This window comes from Labeo rohita, chromosome 6 (genome assembly GCF_022985175.1).
Source record: "Labeo rohita strain BAU-BD-2019 chromosome 6, IGBB_LRoh.1.0, whole genome shotgun sequence".
Lineage (NCBI taxonomy): Eukaryota > Metazoa > Chordata > Actinopteri > Cypriniformes > Cyprinidae > Labeo > Labeo rohita.
The window spans coordinates 11,234,182-11,248,804 of record NC_066874.1 but is presented as its reverse complement, the minus strand read 5'-3'; the positions used below and the strand labels follow the sequence as shown (position 1 = coordinate 11,248,804).

The 14,623-nt window shown below is 36.1% G+C and overlaps 1 protein-coding gene across 8 annotated transcripts in view; it reads left to right on the top strand.

Annotated features, from left to right (window-relative positions):
• Positions 1–7,851, top strand: part of tns1a (tensin 1a) — a 79,570-nt gene extending 71,719 nt beyond the window's left edge. For all 8 annotated transcript variants that reach the window (XM_051112406.1, XM_051112405.1, XM_051112409.1 and 5 more), the window contains 8 exons: positions 54–149; positions 309–386; positions 519–590; positions 677–706; positions 4,334–4,502; positions 5,430–5,498; positions 5,613–5,642; positions 5,739–7,851. In XM_051112406.1, coding sequence (XP_050968363.1) covers positions 54–149; positions 309–386; positions 519–590; positions 677–706; positions 4,334–4,502; positions 5,430–5,498; positions 5,613–5,642; positions 5,739–5,880 — 686 coding nt within the window. In that variant the 3' untranslated portion in view covers positions 5,881–7,851. The remainder of the gene's footprint in view (positions 1–53; positions 150–308; positions 387–518; positions 591–676; positions 707–4,333; positions 4,503–5,429; positions 5,499–5,612; positions 5,643–5,738) is intronic.
• The last annotated feature ends 6,772 nt before the right edge of the window (positions 7,852–14,623 follow it).

Sequence of the window (14,623 nt, the reverse complement as noted above, 5' to 3'; positions counted from 1 at the left end):
CAAATTACCACTGAACAGAACATCCTCATTTATCTTTTGTCCTTACTTTGAAGTTGGAGACATCACAAATGAGTTGGTACGACACTTCTTGATTGAAACCAGTGCAAAGGGCGTGAGACTTAAGGGCTGTCCAAACGAGCCCTACTTTGGTAAGAACAAATTTTCAGTGGTGATGCTTTTATGGTTTTCTGTCTGCTGTTTATTGTACTGACTTAAATTGATACCCTTTGAATTGCAGTCTATAGTGTGCCACCCATCAGCTTGTTTGTGTGCTATAGCTTGTCATTTGTGCGTGTATGTGTTTACAGGGTGTCTGTCTGCTCTCGTATATCAACACGCCATCACACCTCTGGCTCTTCCATGCAAGCTTATGATCCCTACAAGAGGTGAGAATACTATTGTCACCCAATTCCTGTGGCCTGTAGTACTGACCTCTTCTCAGTAGATGCCATTTTTGTTTATTTTCCTTAACCACTGGCTGTCCTTCTTGTCTTCATGTCTGACCTTTTTGTGAACAGATCCAAATGAAGAGGCCTTGGAGCTAGCCACACCAACAAGTTCAACCATGGATTTATTAAAGCAGGGAGCAGGTGAGTCTCTCTTTATATTTCCCTCATTGCTTTTTGTAAATATAATTTGCCTCCTAATTTCTTGTCAATTTTTTCTACCACTTCAGGACCTCCTAAACCTACTGAAGATTTTTATGGTAAATATGGCACATCATTTCTTAGCTAGCATTTGTGTCACTGTTTGTATGCTAATTTTATATAGTATTTATGCCTGTGTTTTGATTTAGTTATGCAGCATGTAGAAAGTGTGTATTTTATGTTAAAGTAAAAGTTCCATAATAGGTTGCAGACACACTTGAATTTTCAGACGTGCACTCTCAGACTTGCACTCTCAGATAACAGCACTTCCGGAAGTCTTTTTTAATTTGTATTTTATTTTATTTATTTATTATTATTATTATTTAATTGAATATCTCAACATTTTACAACAGTAGCCAGGTGGTGAAGACAAGAAAAGAGAAACTAAATTACAGTGTCACTCACAATTGCAACTTGCACTCTCTGCTACCTGTGACACCACTTGCAATCCACACAAAGACAAGACGCTGTCGTGGTTAAACGATTAAAACGAATTTAATAGCAAAACGTACAGGGTCCTGCAAGTCATCTGTAGGAGATAAAGACAAGACCTGTAAATCCGTGGCCACAGAACAGCAGAATATGAGCGCAATGCGCAAAGTTTCTCGTTAAGCTATTAAAAACTATTAACACTTAATATGGCTTAATGTATTAAGATATTGCTATTGAATGTAATAAGATAGTGCTATTAAAAGACCAAATTCGATATACAATTTATTAAAGGAGAAGTCCACTTCCAGAACAATAATTTACAAATAATTTACTCACCCCCTTGTCATCGAAGATGTTCATGTCTTTTTGTCTTCAGTTGTGAAGAAATTATGGTTTTTGAAAAAAGCATTTCAGAATTTTTCTCCATATAATGGACTTAATTGGTGCCCCGATTTTGAACTTCTAAAATGCAGTTTCAATTCAGCTTGAAAGGGCTCTAAACAATCCCAGCCGAGGAAAAAGGGTCTTATCTTTTCTAAAAATAAAAATTTGTATACATTTTAAACACAAAAGCTTGTGTAGCACAGACTCTGGGATGCGTGTCCACGATGCTGCAAATTAGTGATGGGTTGTTCTTGAACGATTCTTTCATTTTGAACAAATCTTTAATGTGACTCGGGAAGAACAAGTCGTCTTGGGGAGTGATTTGTTCAGTCGCGCATGTGCAACATCCTATTAGGTTCTGTACTGGAATTAATTCACCTGTTTCAAGTCTTCGGGTTTTTCGAGTCGTTCGTTCATCTTATGGGGCTGTCACAAGATGAACGAATGACTCAAACCCGGAAACTTGTCAGATAAAAGGTGAGGTGAGCTAATCATAGACTAAAGACCCAGGTAAACAATGAATTAATCTTTTCTGTTACTTATAGCATTATAGTTATAGTAGTAACATTTTTATTATATTTTGCTGAAATGAATGAAATGACTTGAAAAAAGATTCGTTCATTTTTCTGACTCAAAGGTCTCAAAGGTCCGAGTTGGTAAAATAATCCGAACTTCCCATTACTACTACGAATCATGTGTAAGTTCATCGTCTTTGTACTGAGTATGTCGGAAAAACTCCATCTTATTTTCTCCTACAACTTGAGAGGACATCGTTGTACCTTTTCTGTTTGTAAACAGTGTTTACAAACTTACTTGCACTTTCTTAGTCTTTGCGCGTTCGCTTTGTAAACACTGGGTCTGTGGTTCCGCCTACGTTCCGCATGACCTTTCGGCATAATTCAATAGTACGTAGAGTCGTGAACGTGCGTCCCAGAGCCTGTGCTACATAAGCTTTTGTTCTTAAAAAGTATAAAAAATGTATTTTCCGAAAAAAAATGACAGATCGTTTCGCTAGATAAGACCCTTCTTCCTCGGCTGGGATCATTTAGATCCCTTTGAAGCTGCATTTAAACTACATTTTGGAAGTTCAAAAATGGGGCACCAATGAAGTCCATTATATGGAAAAAAATCCTGAAATGCTTTCCTTAAAAACCATAATTTCTTCATGACTGAAGACAGAAAGACATGAACATCTTGAATGACAAGAGGGTGAGTAAATTATTTGAAAAACGTATATTTAACACATTGCGTTCTGGGCACGTCTGCTTGCTTATATGGAGTTGGTCCTTTTAATATCACTTAATGCATTTCTTATTGCGTGTTCAAATCTGCCGGTATATTGCTTGTCAACAATGAGGTTTATACTGAATTTGGTCTTTATCATCTTAGTCCGTTTTGCCACATTAAGTAATTAAAGTAGGTATAAAAGTGAAAGTTTGCACATTGTATTCATGGTCATATGCTTGCCTTGAAGTACATTAAATTAATAAACTATATATCACATTTGATTTTTAATGGCACTTATTGTATCTTAATACATTGAGCCATATTGAGTGTTTATGGTTTTCTATGGGAGGAAAACGCTTAACGAGAGACTTTGCGCATTGCGTTCATATTCAGCTGTTCTGAGCCACAGATTTGTGGGTCTTTGTCTTTATCTCCTACAGATGACTTGCAGGACCCTGTACGTTATGCTATTAAATTCAGTTTAATTGTTTAACCACCACAGTTTCTTGTCTCTATTGGCAATACGCACGATTTGTGTGGATTGCAAGTGACCTTGCAGGTAGCAGAGAGTGCAAATGATGATTGCGAGTGACATTGTAATTTAGTTTCTTTTTTCTTGTCTTCACCATCTGGCTATTGTTGTACAATGTTGAGAGATTCAATTAAAAATTATTCTTCAATTATTTCTAGAACAAAAATTTACAGATAATTTACTCACCCCCTTGTCATCCAAGATGTTCTTGTCTTTCTTTCTTCAGTTGTAAAGAAATTAGGTTTTTAAGGAAAACATTTTAGGATTTCTGCCCGTGAGTTTTCCAAAACTTCCAATGCAGTTTAAATGCAGCTTCAAAGGGCTCTAAATGATCCAAGCCATGGAAGAAGGGTCTTATCTAGCAAAACGATTGGTTATTTTCTAAAAAAAAAAACTTACAATTTATATACTTTTTAACCTCAAATGCTGGTCTTGTCTAGCTCTGCATGTACTCTGTGCATTCCAGTTAAAGACAGCTAGGGTAAGTCGAAAAACTCCCATCTCATTTTCTTCTTCAACTTTAAAATCGTCCTGTATCGCTGTTCTACCTTTTTTGTAAAGGGCGTTTGATCTTCTTTGCACGTTCACTTTGTAAACACTGGGTCAGTACTTCTGCAGCGATTTTAAAGTTAGAGGAGAAAATGAGATGGGAGTTTTTCGACCTACCCCAACTGTCTTGAACTGGAATACACAGAGTTCATGCAGAGCTAGACAAGACATTTAAAGTTAAAAAGTATATAAATTGTAAATTTTTTTTAGAAGATAACCAATAACTTCGCTAGATAAGACCCTTCTTCCTCAGCTAGGATCGTTTAGAGCTATTTGAAGCTGCATTTAAACTGCATTTTGGAAGTTCATACTCGTGAGCACAATAGAAGTCCACTATATAGAGAGATATCCTAAAATGTTTTCTTCAAAAATACAATTTCTTTACGACTGAAGAAAGGCAGATCTTGGATGACAAGGGGGTGAGTAAATTATCTCAAATAATATCTGTTGTGTACTTTTTTCATTATATTCCTTTTACAAATTATTGTTTTGATGTTGTTTAAGACAAACACATTTGTAGGTGCAACCTCTATTTCACACTTACTTTATCTCTTTCTCCCAGCATGTAATGTTTGGTACATAAACTCTGTGGATATGGAATCGCTGACTGGTCCTCAGGCTGTTGCCAAAGCCATCTCTGAAACACTTGCTGCCAAATCCTCTCCTACAGCAACTATTGTCCACTTCAAAGTGTCCACACAGGGCATCACACTCACTGACAATCAGAGAAAGTGAGTGGATTTAATATGATTGATTTTTAATGTTACATAGCCAACTGTTAAGTGTTGTGTCTTGAATCAAGCTGGGTGACTTTGGAATAACTAGGACTGTCCTTGACCAAAGGTTTTTCAGGTCAACTATTAATCGTTTATTTTAAGCATTAGTTGACTAATCGCACATGCATTAATAAACCATTTAAATCACAATAATAAGTCTATAATTGCCTACATAGCCTAATAAGAGCTCAACCGCACACATTAAACTTGCCACAGGACACCGGCAGAAGTAATGATTATGAATGTGTCAGGGAAAAACGGCAAGGAGACTGCATTAAGTTTTTAATAATTTATTGAAAACTAGTGCTTTCGTTGTTTTCGGCTTAAGAGATAAAGCCGGCGACACTGACTCATCATTTCCGAACCTGTACGCATGTTTCATAGTGATTACATAATTGGAGAATATTTGTTTTTTATTTGAATTGCTTTTTTAAAGTCGACATTTCACTCTCTCTATATATTTAATTTCCATATCTGATGTATTACTTCTATCTGTATGACCAAAAATGAGGGAGTATTTTAAGTTCAAGTAAGCACAATAGCGTCTCCATCTGTCATGCAGTGAGTGCACTGCTATTCAGCTTCCACACTCCGCGCAGACACTTTAATAGCACACATTTTTCTAGATTAAAATTAGATTGAGTGGCCATGTAAAGTTGCTACTACTTACATGTATCAAATGATAAGCCATATTTAAGGTCGATGAATCCATCACGGACTGCGTGACTTTGCCACTTCCTGTGGATTTATAATTTTTTTTTTTTTTTCTGCAACTAAACGACTAATAAAATTTTGGTTGACCAAGCCTCTTCTTGTTGACTAATGGTTAGTCGAGTATTCGGGGACAGCCCTAGGAATAACTAAACTTCAATTTTCTTGCAGGGTTTTTTTCCGTCGTCATTACCCAGTCAACATGATCACTTACTGCAATTTGGACCCACAAGACAGAACGTGAGTATTTTATTTAGGTATTTTAGTTGGCTTTTCATGGTTCATGTACTACATTTCACCCTTTCACAATTTTACATTAAATTCTTATATATACTCATATCCCTTTTTTCACAGATGGAATAAAGCAGAGGGTGGTGTAGCAAAGTGAGTATACCACATTTAATCAATGTTAATAATTTTGTCACACACTGAGAAAAAAAAAAACTGACTAATAAAACTTTACTCTGGTTTACAATACAGACTTTTTGGGTTTGTGGCTCGAAAGCAAGGAAGCACGACTGATAATGTGACTCATCTGTTTGCTGAGCTGGAACCAGACCAGCCTGCTTCAACCATCGTCCATTTTGTCTCCAAAGCCATGCTGAACATCCAGAAACCTTGAGTGACCACCTGGCAACCATCTTGGTTTCTCCATGAGTCTGAATTTTCTCACCAAAGAGGATTTGGTTATACTTATCTTATTTTTCCAGAGTGGATTATTCTTTTTACATACATTATTACTTTCTTTTTGTTGAATAACTCTGGTGGTTGGGCTTTTACTCTTTCTTCTTTATGAAGATTTGAAAATGATGCTGGTTTTTTGAGTGAAGATCTTACTGAAAAAAAGCAGATTAAGAATATGTCAGGGTTAAAGTACTGTAGCAAGTGTAAATGACAGGGATAAATATTGTCCCTCTGGCCTTCTTTATCAGGAGGCAGGACTTAAAATACAAATAAAAAAATATAAATAATATTTAGAGAAAATGCTAATATTGTGATTGAACAACCAAAGGTAGAGTTCAGAAAAAAATTATGTCTGACAATTATTTTCTTTTTATTTTGTAAAAAAGAAAAAAGAAAAGATCAGACAAGTCAAAAACTCCAAATTCTTCTTTCTGTGTCCTCCTGTGAAAAGTATGAAGAAGCCATTTTGCATGTTTGCTTGCAAGAATCATAAGAGTAAGTCATTTTCTCTGAATTCAGAGGACTTTAGTTTGCTCTGCTGTTACTCAGAAAAGCATTTTGCAGAATTTAGCTTTTCACTTCAAATAACAGACCAAATCTGTTGAAGTAAATGAAGAAAAAAAATGTGGTCCAAAAAATGGCAGAAAATCACCTTGCCAAGTTGATCACCACATAAAGACTTGCTACACTTGCCTGTGGACATGGAACTAGCAACTACACTGCAGTCACTGGAAACTTTATGCTGAGATTCTATATCCATATGGATAGTAAAGAACACACTGGCTCTACCCACAAATGTCCTGGCTGTGGTAGTAGATGTTTAGCTTTTTCTGAACTGTGCTCAACATCCCATTCACAGCTTTGCCCCAGTCAGTGACGAATATAAGACAACATTTTGTTGCATACTATTTGAGTGCATGGGTAGGTCCATTTTGTACTTGTCTTTAAAATGTATTATGACAAACCATGACATTTAATGAATATTTATTTTTGTTGCAGTATTACTCATGGGTAACTAATATTTAAAAATAGTGTATAGTCTACAGAAGAAGAAAAAACTTGACTTAAAAGTTAAAAATGAATTATTTTAGCTAAAATATCAAAAATCAGGTTTTGAGAAGCTCTTGATGTAAAGTGTATGTTGCAATTTTTGTCTTTATTTGAATGTGTGTTCACTGTGTCACTGTGTTAGGTGATTTAGAATGAAAAGGCATGAATGTGGAAGAAACTGCAAAAAAAAATATTTTAGATTAAAGAAAAACACCAATATATGTATAGAAATTTGCCATGAGTGCTGCCATTATGTGTGTGATTAAAATAGCTCCTGGATTGATATGGATTATGTTATTGGTCGAAGGGAGGTCAGCTATTTGCTGTTTTCTGTGGAAATGTAAAAGAGGAAATGTAACAATATGTTTGCCAAATGTATATAGAATTTCATGTAATGCACTTTCCATCTTGTCAATGACAAGGTTATTATAGTAGGTTCATTCTCTGTTCACCATCATTAAGTGCTTTATAATCATAGATGGGGCAAAACAGATTGAACATTTAAAAAATATCATCTAAAGTAAATGACAGGATGAAAAGTGTTTTATTATAGATTTCTCTATTACAAGAGGCAATGTTGGTACACTTAAACTCTGAGTTAGGTAAGCCATTAGTAAGAAAGTCAATGAAGATCACCTGAAATGTGTTAGCAGTGCAATATTTACTGTCAGGTTTTACTGTCTTTCAAATGTGAGTTCTGGAGCTGCAACACGTTCCACTGTTTCAAGAACAGCGATCATGGATGAAATGAGAGAAAATGTGGGGTTTACAGTCAGTTTTGTCTATTTTCAAATGGTCAAAAAGGAGCAGTTTGACAGACCATGTGCAGCTGAAAATAAAAAAAAAATCTTAAAGTGAACTGTTTGGTAAACAGTGATCATCTTGAAATACTGTATGTTTAAACTGCTGTTATTTTGTGTTATTATTACAATCAGTTTGTGGTGCTGTATAATGTTAGTTTCTCAGCAGATGGCAGTGTTTCACATAAAGGGCCACATTAAGCGCTAAACGTCGAAGCATGGCATTAGATTCAGCAAAGGAGAAAATATTTTTGTTTCACAGTGATCAATGCAGCCTTTAACAGCATAATCTCAGTAACCACCCTCTAATTTAGACTGAATTGTTACATCACACCACAGACTAATTCAACAGGTGACTTAATCAGAGCTTAAACAAGACTTCCTTCCATCATGATGCTGAGTGCAAGGACAGCTATGAGAGACAGATGTGAGTGTTTAGATTCAAGTCAGATTAACAGATTGGTAAGTAGCTCAAATTGGATGACAAAAATATAAAAAGAAGGATCTGTGCCAGATACTTGGCTGATAGTGTAAATTCAGTCATAGATCTGTTTGATGTTTGTACTGACTGAAAATTTCCATGAAAAACTTTAAATGAAAAACATCATTTTAGATATTTTAAAATAATATAATTAATTTGTAATTATTTAATTGGGGAATGCATCATCACCTTAAGTATTAGAGAGGCCAATAGATTTCATGATTCAGTATATAATTGAATGAGTTGAGAGTAGGTTTACTAATGACAAAGTTCTCCACGTATCGCCATTCTCCAGCTTGGGTCATTTCTATTCCAGCATGACAATCCTGTGCACAAAGAAAGGTCCGTACAGATATGGTTTTCTGCATCTGGTGTGGAAGAAGTACGGACCTGTACATCAGTGCACCTTTAGGATCAACTGGATCTCACTGATGCTCTTGTGTCCGAATGAGAGTATTTATCCATTTTCCAACATTTATTCTAACAGTAAGCCTTTCCAGAAGGATACCAGGTGTTAAAGCATAAAAAGGGAGGAATACATGGTTAAATTTGCCTTATTTTTAAGAATAAATGCTCAACAAGACATGTAAGACAAATACTGTTTGTTGATGGTAGTTATGTGGTTTAGTATTGATCAACTTCTTAAAGTGTGTGGTGGGAATGTTTGTGTTCCTAATTTACAGCACATATTGCTTTACTACTTTATAATTTCAGTGTCATTCATATTTATTTTTTTGTTTAAGTTGTACATTTCATTTGTTTTATTTCAAGTAAATATAAAGTTTTGACATTTTCTGACAGGAGCATGCTTTTTGTTACAATTTACAGAGGGTAGTTATAAATCACAATTGGCATGATATACATAATGTTTAAAAAAGGCACAAAGGAAATTTCTTAATGACTGCTTTTTTGTAGAAACATTTTAATACATTTAACTGCATGAAACCAATATGAAGATTAAAAACAAACAGTACATTTTTTAGAAACTGTCATATGTTTGCACCTTTTTAAAGGGGTCATTGGATGCAAACTTCAGTTTTACATGTTGTTTAAACATTAATGTGTGTTGGCAGTGTATGTACACATCTACCCTATTATGACAAAAATCCATGCAGTGGTTTTTAATTAATCTGTAAAAATAATATCCCCTTTTTCAAATCAAGCCATTCTCAGATGCCTGTCGGTGTGGCGTCACACCAACAGAGGCCTCTCCCATGGTAGTTGATTGAAATTAGCATTTTACCTCAGACCCGCCTTACATTCGCTGTAATAGTCCGACCGCCATTGTTTCGATGCCAAAGCAGGGATGTAAGTTAGACAAGAATATCTCCGATTGAGGTGTTGTGTTGCTGGATGTAATAATGAACATAGTGGTCGTCATTTACTCCCGTCATATGAGCCACTGAAGATGCAGTGGATTACGTTTGTGAAGGGAATGCGCCTGACAATCTACATAAATGCGCCTGTGTTTGCGCAAATCATTTGTGATCCAGCTTCACCTACAGCAGAAGTGAGTATAAGTTTTTTTTTTTTTTATGAATCTCTGCAATCACCTTCCCTAATAATGTGCTAGTTTGCAAGTTTTGCGGCTAAATGCGCTAAATGCGGCTAAAGTAAACAATCTCTCAGAGCAGCAGAGAGAAGAGAGAGGCAGGGCGAGCAGAGTTCATTTGCATTTAAAGGAACACTCCTTCAGAATGGGATGATTTTTGGCAGAGCTCATTTTGACAAGGTAAAAAGGGTGTTGTTTTACACAACCATTGAGAATTTTTAACTAAAGTTTATTACAGACTTTTCATTAAGAGCCTAAAGAATCATATCAACTTGTGGAAAATGGGCATCCAATGACCCCTTTAAAAATCTCTTTTTGTACATCATCTTAGTCATTTCCTATTAGTCATTTGACCCACAAATAATGTGTGCAGACAAGATGCTATTCAAATACAAAAACAATAGTTTTACTGTAAACGCTGTTAAACTCAGACTGTGTCTTTGACTCTGTCTGGTCAACTATGACATTTCAGTTATTTTATTTTTAACATAAAAGCTTTTTGTTCATGTTATTACATTAAACTAGCATATTTGCTGATTCAGATAAAACACATGTTGTCATTCTGAAGTTCTTACCTCAAAATTGTTTTTGTCCTGTAAATCTTTTATATTAGGACAAAACTTTAGCACATAACTTGTCCTGCACTATAGACCCATGAATGAGGTGTCAAATCATGGCAGCTTATTGAGGAGAGGTGTGCTACAACATTTTTAAACAATCAGGTGTATGATATAAAATCAGACTAAAAAAAAGTCATAGATTTAACATTGGCGAGGAAATTGTGAGATTATATCTCTGTATGACAATGTTATAAAGATTTGAGGGTGGGCTCATAAATTGTAAGTTGTAGTGCCATACCAACTTCTTTGCTATGCCTTTGCAGTGAACCAGATACAGCAAACCAGCAACACCTTCCACTCAAAAAGGGTAAGCGAATATCTCAGGATCAGAACACCACAGAGACAAGAGCGTGGGATGTTTTTGACAAGCGGGTGGTATGTCTGAGTGGTGGGTAGCCTGACAAATATCCAGCCTTGCCCTAGCTGTCATATACACGCCCAAACCTGCTACTCCAACCACCCACCACATGAGGGACCCTTCTCCTGAATTCTGATTTCTTGTACACCTGATCATCTTCTGCCTCTTACACAATAAACAGACTCTCTGGTTCTTTCATTTCTTGCAAAGTCTTGCCATTACTTTAATTGTATTTCTGAGCATTTTCTATTATTAAATTTTTCCTGTGTTTTTGACCCTTGCCTGGCTTGTTATTACGTCTCTGGTTAGAATTTTGGATTTGTTGTTTGGACTCGTTTCCTTTTGGTTTTGACCCTACTGTGGACCCTACTGTGTCTTCAATCTCCAGCATAGTTACACTAGCAACCAGAGAATTAAATGAACTGTCCGTATCACGGCACCAGAACATCGCAAAGACCTGGGCCCTCATTTATCAACAGTGCATACGCACAGATGTGTGCGTAATGAGTGCATAGAACACAAAGTGTGGGATCTACTAACTTGTACTTATACGCAGGAACGTGTGTAAATATAAGCACAACTCTGAGCATGCTTACGTAGAGAATCTAGTGGTAGAATGGTGATACTACAAAAAAAAGTGCCGCTGCTTGTTTCCTGTGTCCTTTAATTGCAAATACTCAATTAGTAATTTTATTAAGTTATACATTTGCATAATTGATGTGAAAATCTATAAAAGACATTGCAAAAAAAAAAATAATAATAATAATAATAAAAAATAGCATAATTGTAAAAAAAGGAAAAAAAAGGCTTATCTTACTTAGAATTTTTGTCTTGTTTCTAGTGAAAATATCTAAAAAGACCTAAATCAAGATGCATTTACTAGATAGCAAAAAGATGTAAGTAAAATATTTTTAAACCATCATTTTTCTTACCTCACTGGCAGATAATTTTACCTGTTTTAAGCAAAATTCACTTAATTTAGATTTTTTTTAGAAGCAAGACTTGCATGCTTGTCTAGTAAATGCATCATGATTTAAGAATTTTTTTTTAGATATTTTGACTAGAAAAAAAGACAAGTCTATTACTGTCACCCTGATAACTACCTAGTCACCTACCTAGTAATCAACCATATGGCAGCGTAAATAAGTCATATTTCATCAAAACATCACACAAACATGAACATTGGCTTTTCAATTCAAGAAACCAGTGGGAAACCAGTCTGGAAGTATTACTCTGATGGGTGCTTAGCTTACCCTAGCAACCACCCAGATCAGCTTAGAAACCATATACAGGTGCATCTCAATAAATCTGAATGTTAGAAAAGTTCTCAAATTGTGAAACTTGTGTATTAAATAAATTCAATGCACACAGACTGAAGTAGTTTAAGTCTTTGGTTCTTTTAATTGTGATGATTTTGGCTCACATTTAACAAAAACCCACCAATTCACTATCTCAACAAATTAGAATATGGTGACATGCCAATCAGCTAATCAACTCAAAACACCTGCAAAGGTTTCCTGAGCCTTCAAAATGGTCTCTCAGTTTGGTCCACTAGGCTACACAATTATGGGGAAGACTGCTGATCTGACAGTTGTCCAGAAGACAATCACTGACACTGTTCACAAGGACGGTAAGCCACAAACATTCATTGCCAAAGAAGCTGGCTGTTCATCCAAGCATGTTACCAGAAAGTTGAGTGGAAGGAAAAAGTGTGGAAGAAAAAGATGCACAATCAACCGAGAGAACCGTAGCCTTGAGAGGCTTGTAAAGCAAAATCGATTCAAGAATTTGGGTGAACTTCACAAGGAATGGACTGAGGCTGGGGTCAAGGCATCAAGAGCCACCACACACAGACGTGTCAAGGAGTTTGGCTACAGTTGTCATATTTCTCTTGTTAAGCCGCTACTGGCGTCTTACCTGGGCTAAGGAGAAGAAGAAATGGACTGTTGTCCAGTGGTCCAAAGTCCTCTTTTCAGATGAGAGCAAGTTTTGTATTTCATTTGGAAACCAAGGTCCTAGAGTCTGAAGGAAGGGTGGAGAAGCTCATAGCCCAAGTTGCTTGAAGTCCAGAGTTAAGTTTCCACAGTCTGTGATGATTTGCAATGTTATCTGCTGGTGTTGGTCCACTGTGTTTTTTGAAAACCAAAGTCACTGCACCCGTTTACCAAGAAATTTTAGAGCACTTCATGCTTCCTTCTGCTGACCAGCTTTTTAAAGATGCTGGTTTCATTTTCCAGCAGGATTTGGCACCTGCCCACACTGCCAAAAGCACCAAAAGTTGGTTAAATGACCATGGTGTTGGTGTGCTTGACTGGCCAGCAAACTGACCAGACCTGAACCCCATAGAAAATCTATGGGGTACTGTCAAGAGGAAAATGAGAAACAAGAGACCAAAAAATGCAGATGAGCTGAAGGCCACTGTCAAAGAAACCTGGGCTTCCATACCACCGCAGCAGTGCCACAGACTGATCACCTCCATGCCATGCCGAGTTGAGGCAGTAATTAATGCAAAAGGAGCCCCTACCAAGTATTGAGTACATATACAGTAAATGATCATACTTTCCAAATGTTGTTGGGTGTTGTTTTTTTTTTTTTTTTTTTTTTTTTTTTTTATTGGTCTTATGAAGTATTCTAATTTGTTGAGATAGTGTATTGGTGGGTTTTTGTGAAAATGTGACCCAAAATCATCACAATTAAAAAAACCAAAGATTTAGACTACTTCAGTCTGTGTGCATTGAATTTAATACACCAGTTTCATATTTTGAGTTGAATTACTGAAATAAATGAACTTTTCCACAACATTCTAATTTTTGCACCTGCTTATTTTGATCATGAATAAGCTATATCTCAGCACTAGAACACTGTGGTAACATAGGTTTGTCTTTGTTTGACCTAGGGACTATCTATGGCAACTAGCCTTGCATTCACTGAAAACGATAAATAATTAATAGTTAATGTCAACTATGTTAAAGGAATAGTTCACCCAAAAATGTAAATTCTGTCATTATTATTCACCCTGATGTCGTTCCAAACCCGAAAGACCTTCGTTCATCTTCGGAACACAAATTATGAATTTTTTGATGAAATCTGGGAGTTTAGTCAGCTTGCAAACATTGCATAGTCATCAAGGTCCAGAAAGGTAGTAAGGACATTGTTAAACAGTCCAAGTGACAGCAGTAACTGTAATGTTATAAAGCTACAAGAATGCCTTCGCCGTGTGTCTGGGAGAGTACCACGATGCATGCGCATGCGATCCGGCGTTCATTATAATTCATTAGAATGTGCTACAATCACATCATCATAGCATCTTCTAAAATTAAGGCTTAATATAAGATTTTTTAAAAAATCTAGAAAAAGGACACTGATTAAGTCATTTTATATACTGTCTTTCACTACATCTTTTATTCTATCAAACTGGACCTTTGAGTAAATCAATTAGGAAATCTCGCTCCAGTACTTAATGAAATGACTCTGATGTCATTCTGGCATTGTCATCTATTTAAAATTACTTAGTATAGTATCGATTTTCTAGCACTACCAGACATGCATATGGATATCAGACCCTACTTCATACTTCAGACCCTGCCCAGATTAACCTTAATGGAATGTATGTTGAATCAGAAATGGTACAGATGCTTCTAACATGTCAGAACAGAGTCCCTAAATATTACAGTCACCTTCTATTAGTTCTGCACCTTACAGCCATCCTGTTATTATGAGCCCTGGAGTGGGAAACAGCCATAAAGAACTATTATGCTAAAGAAACGACAGTAAAGGCGAAGACAAGCAACCCATGGCAATAACAAACAAACAAATCTGG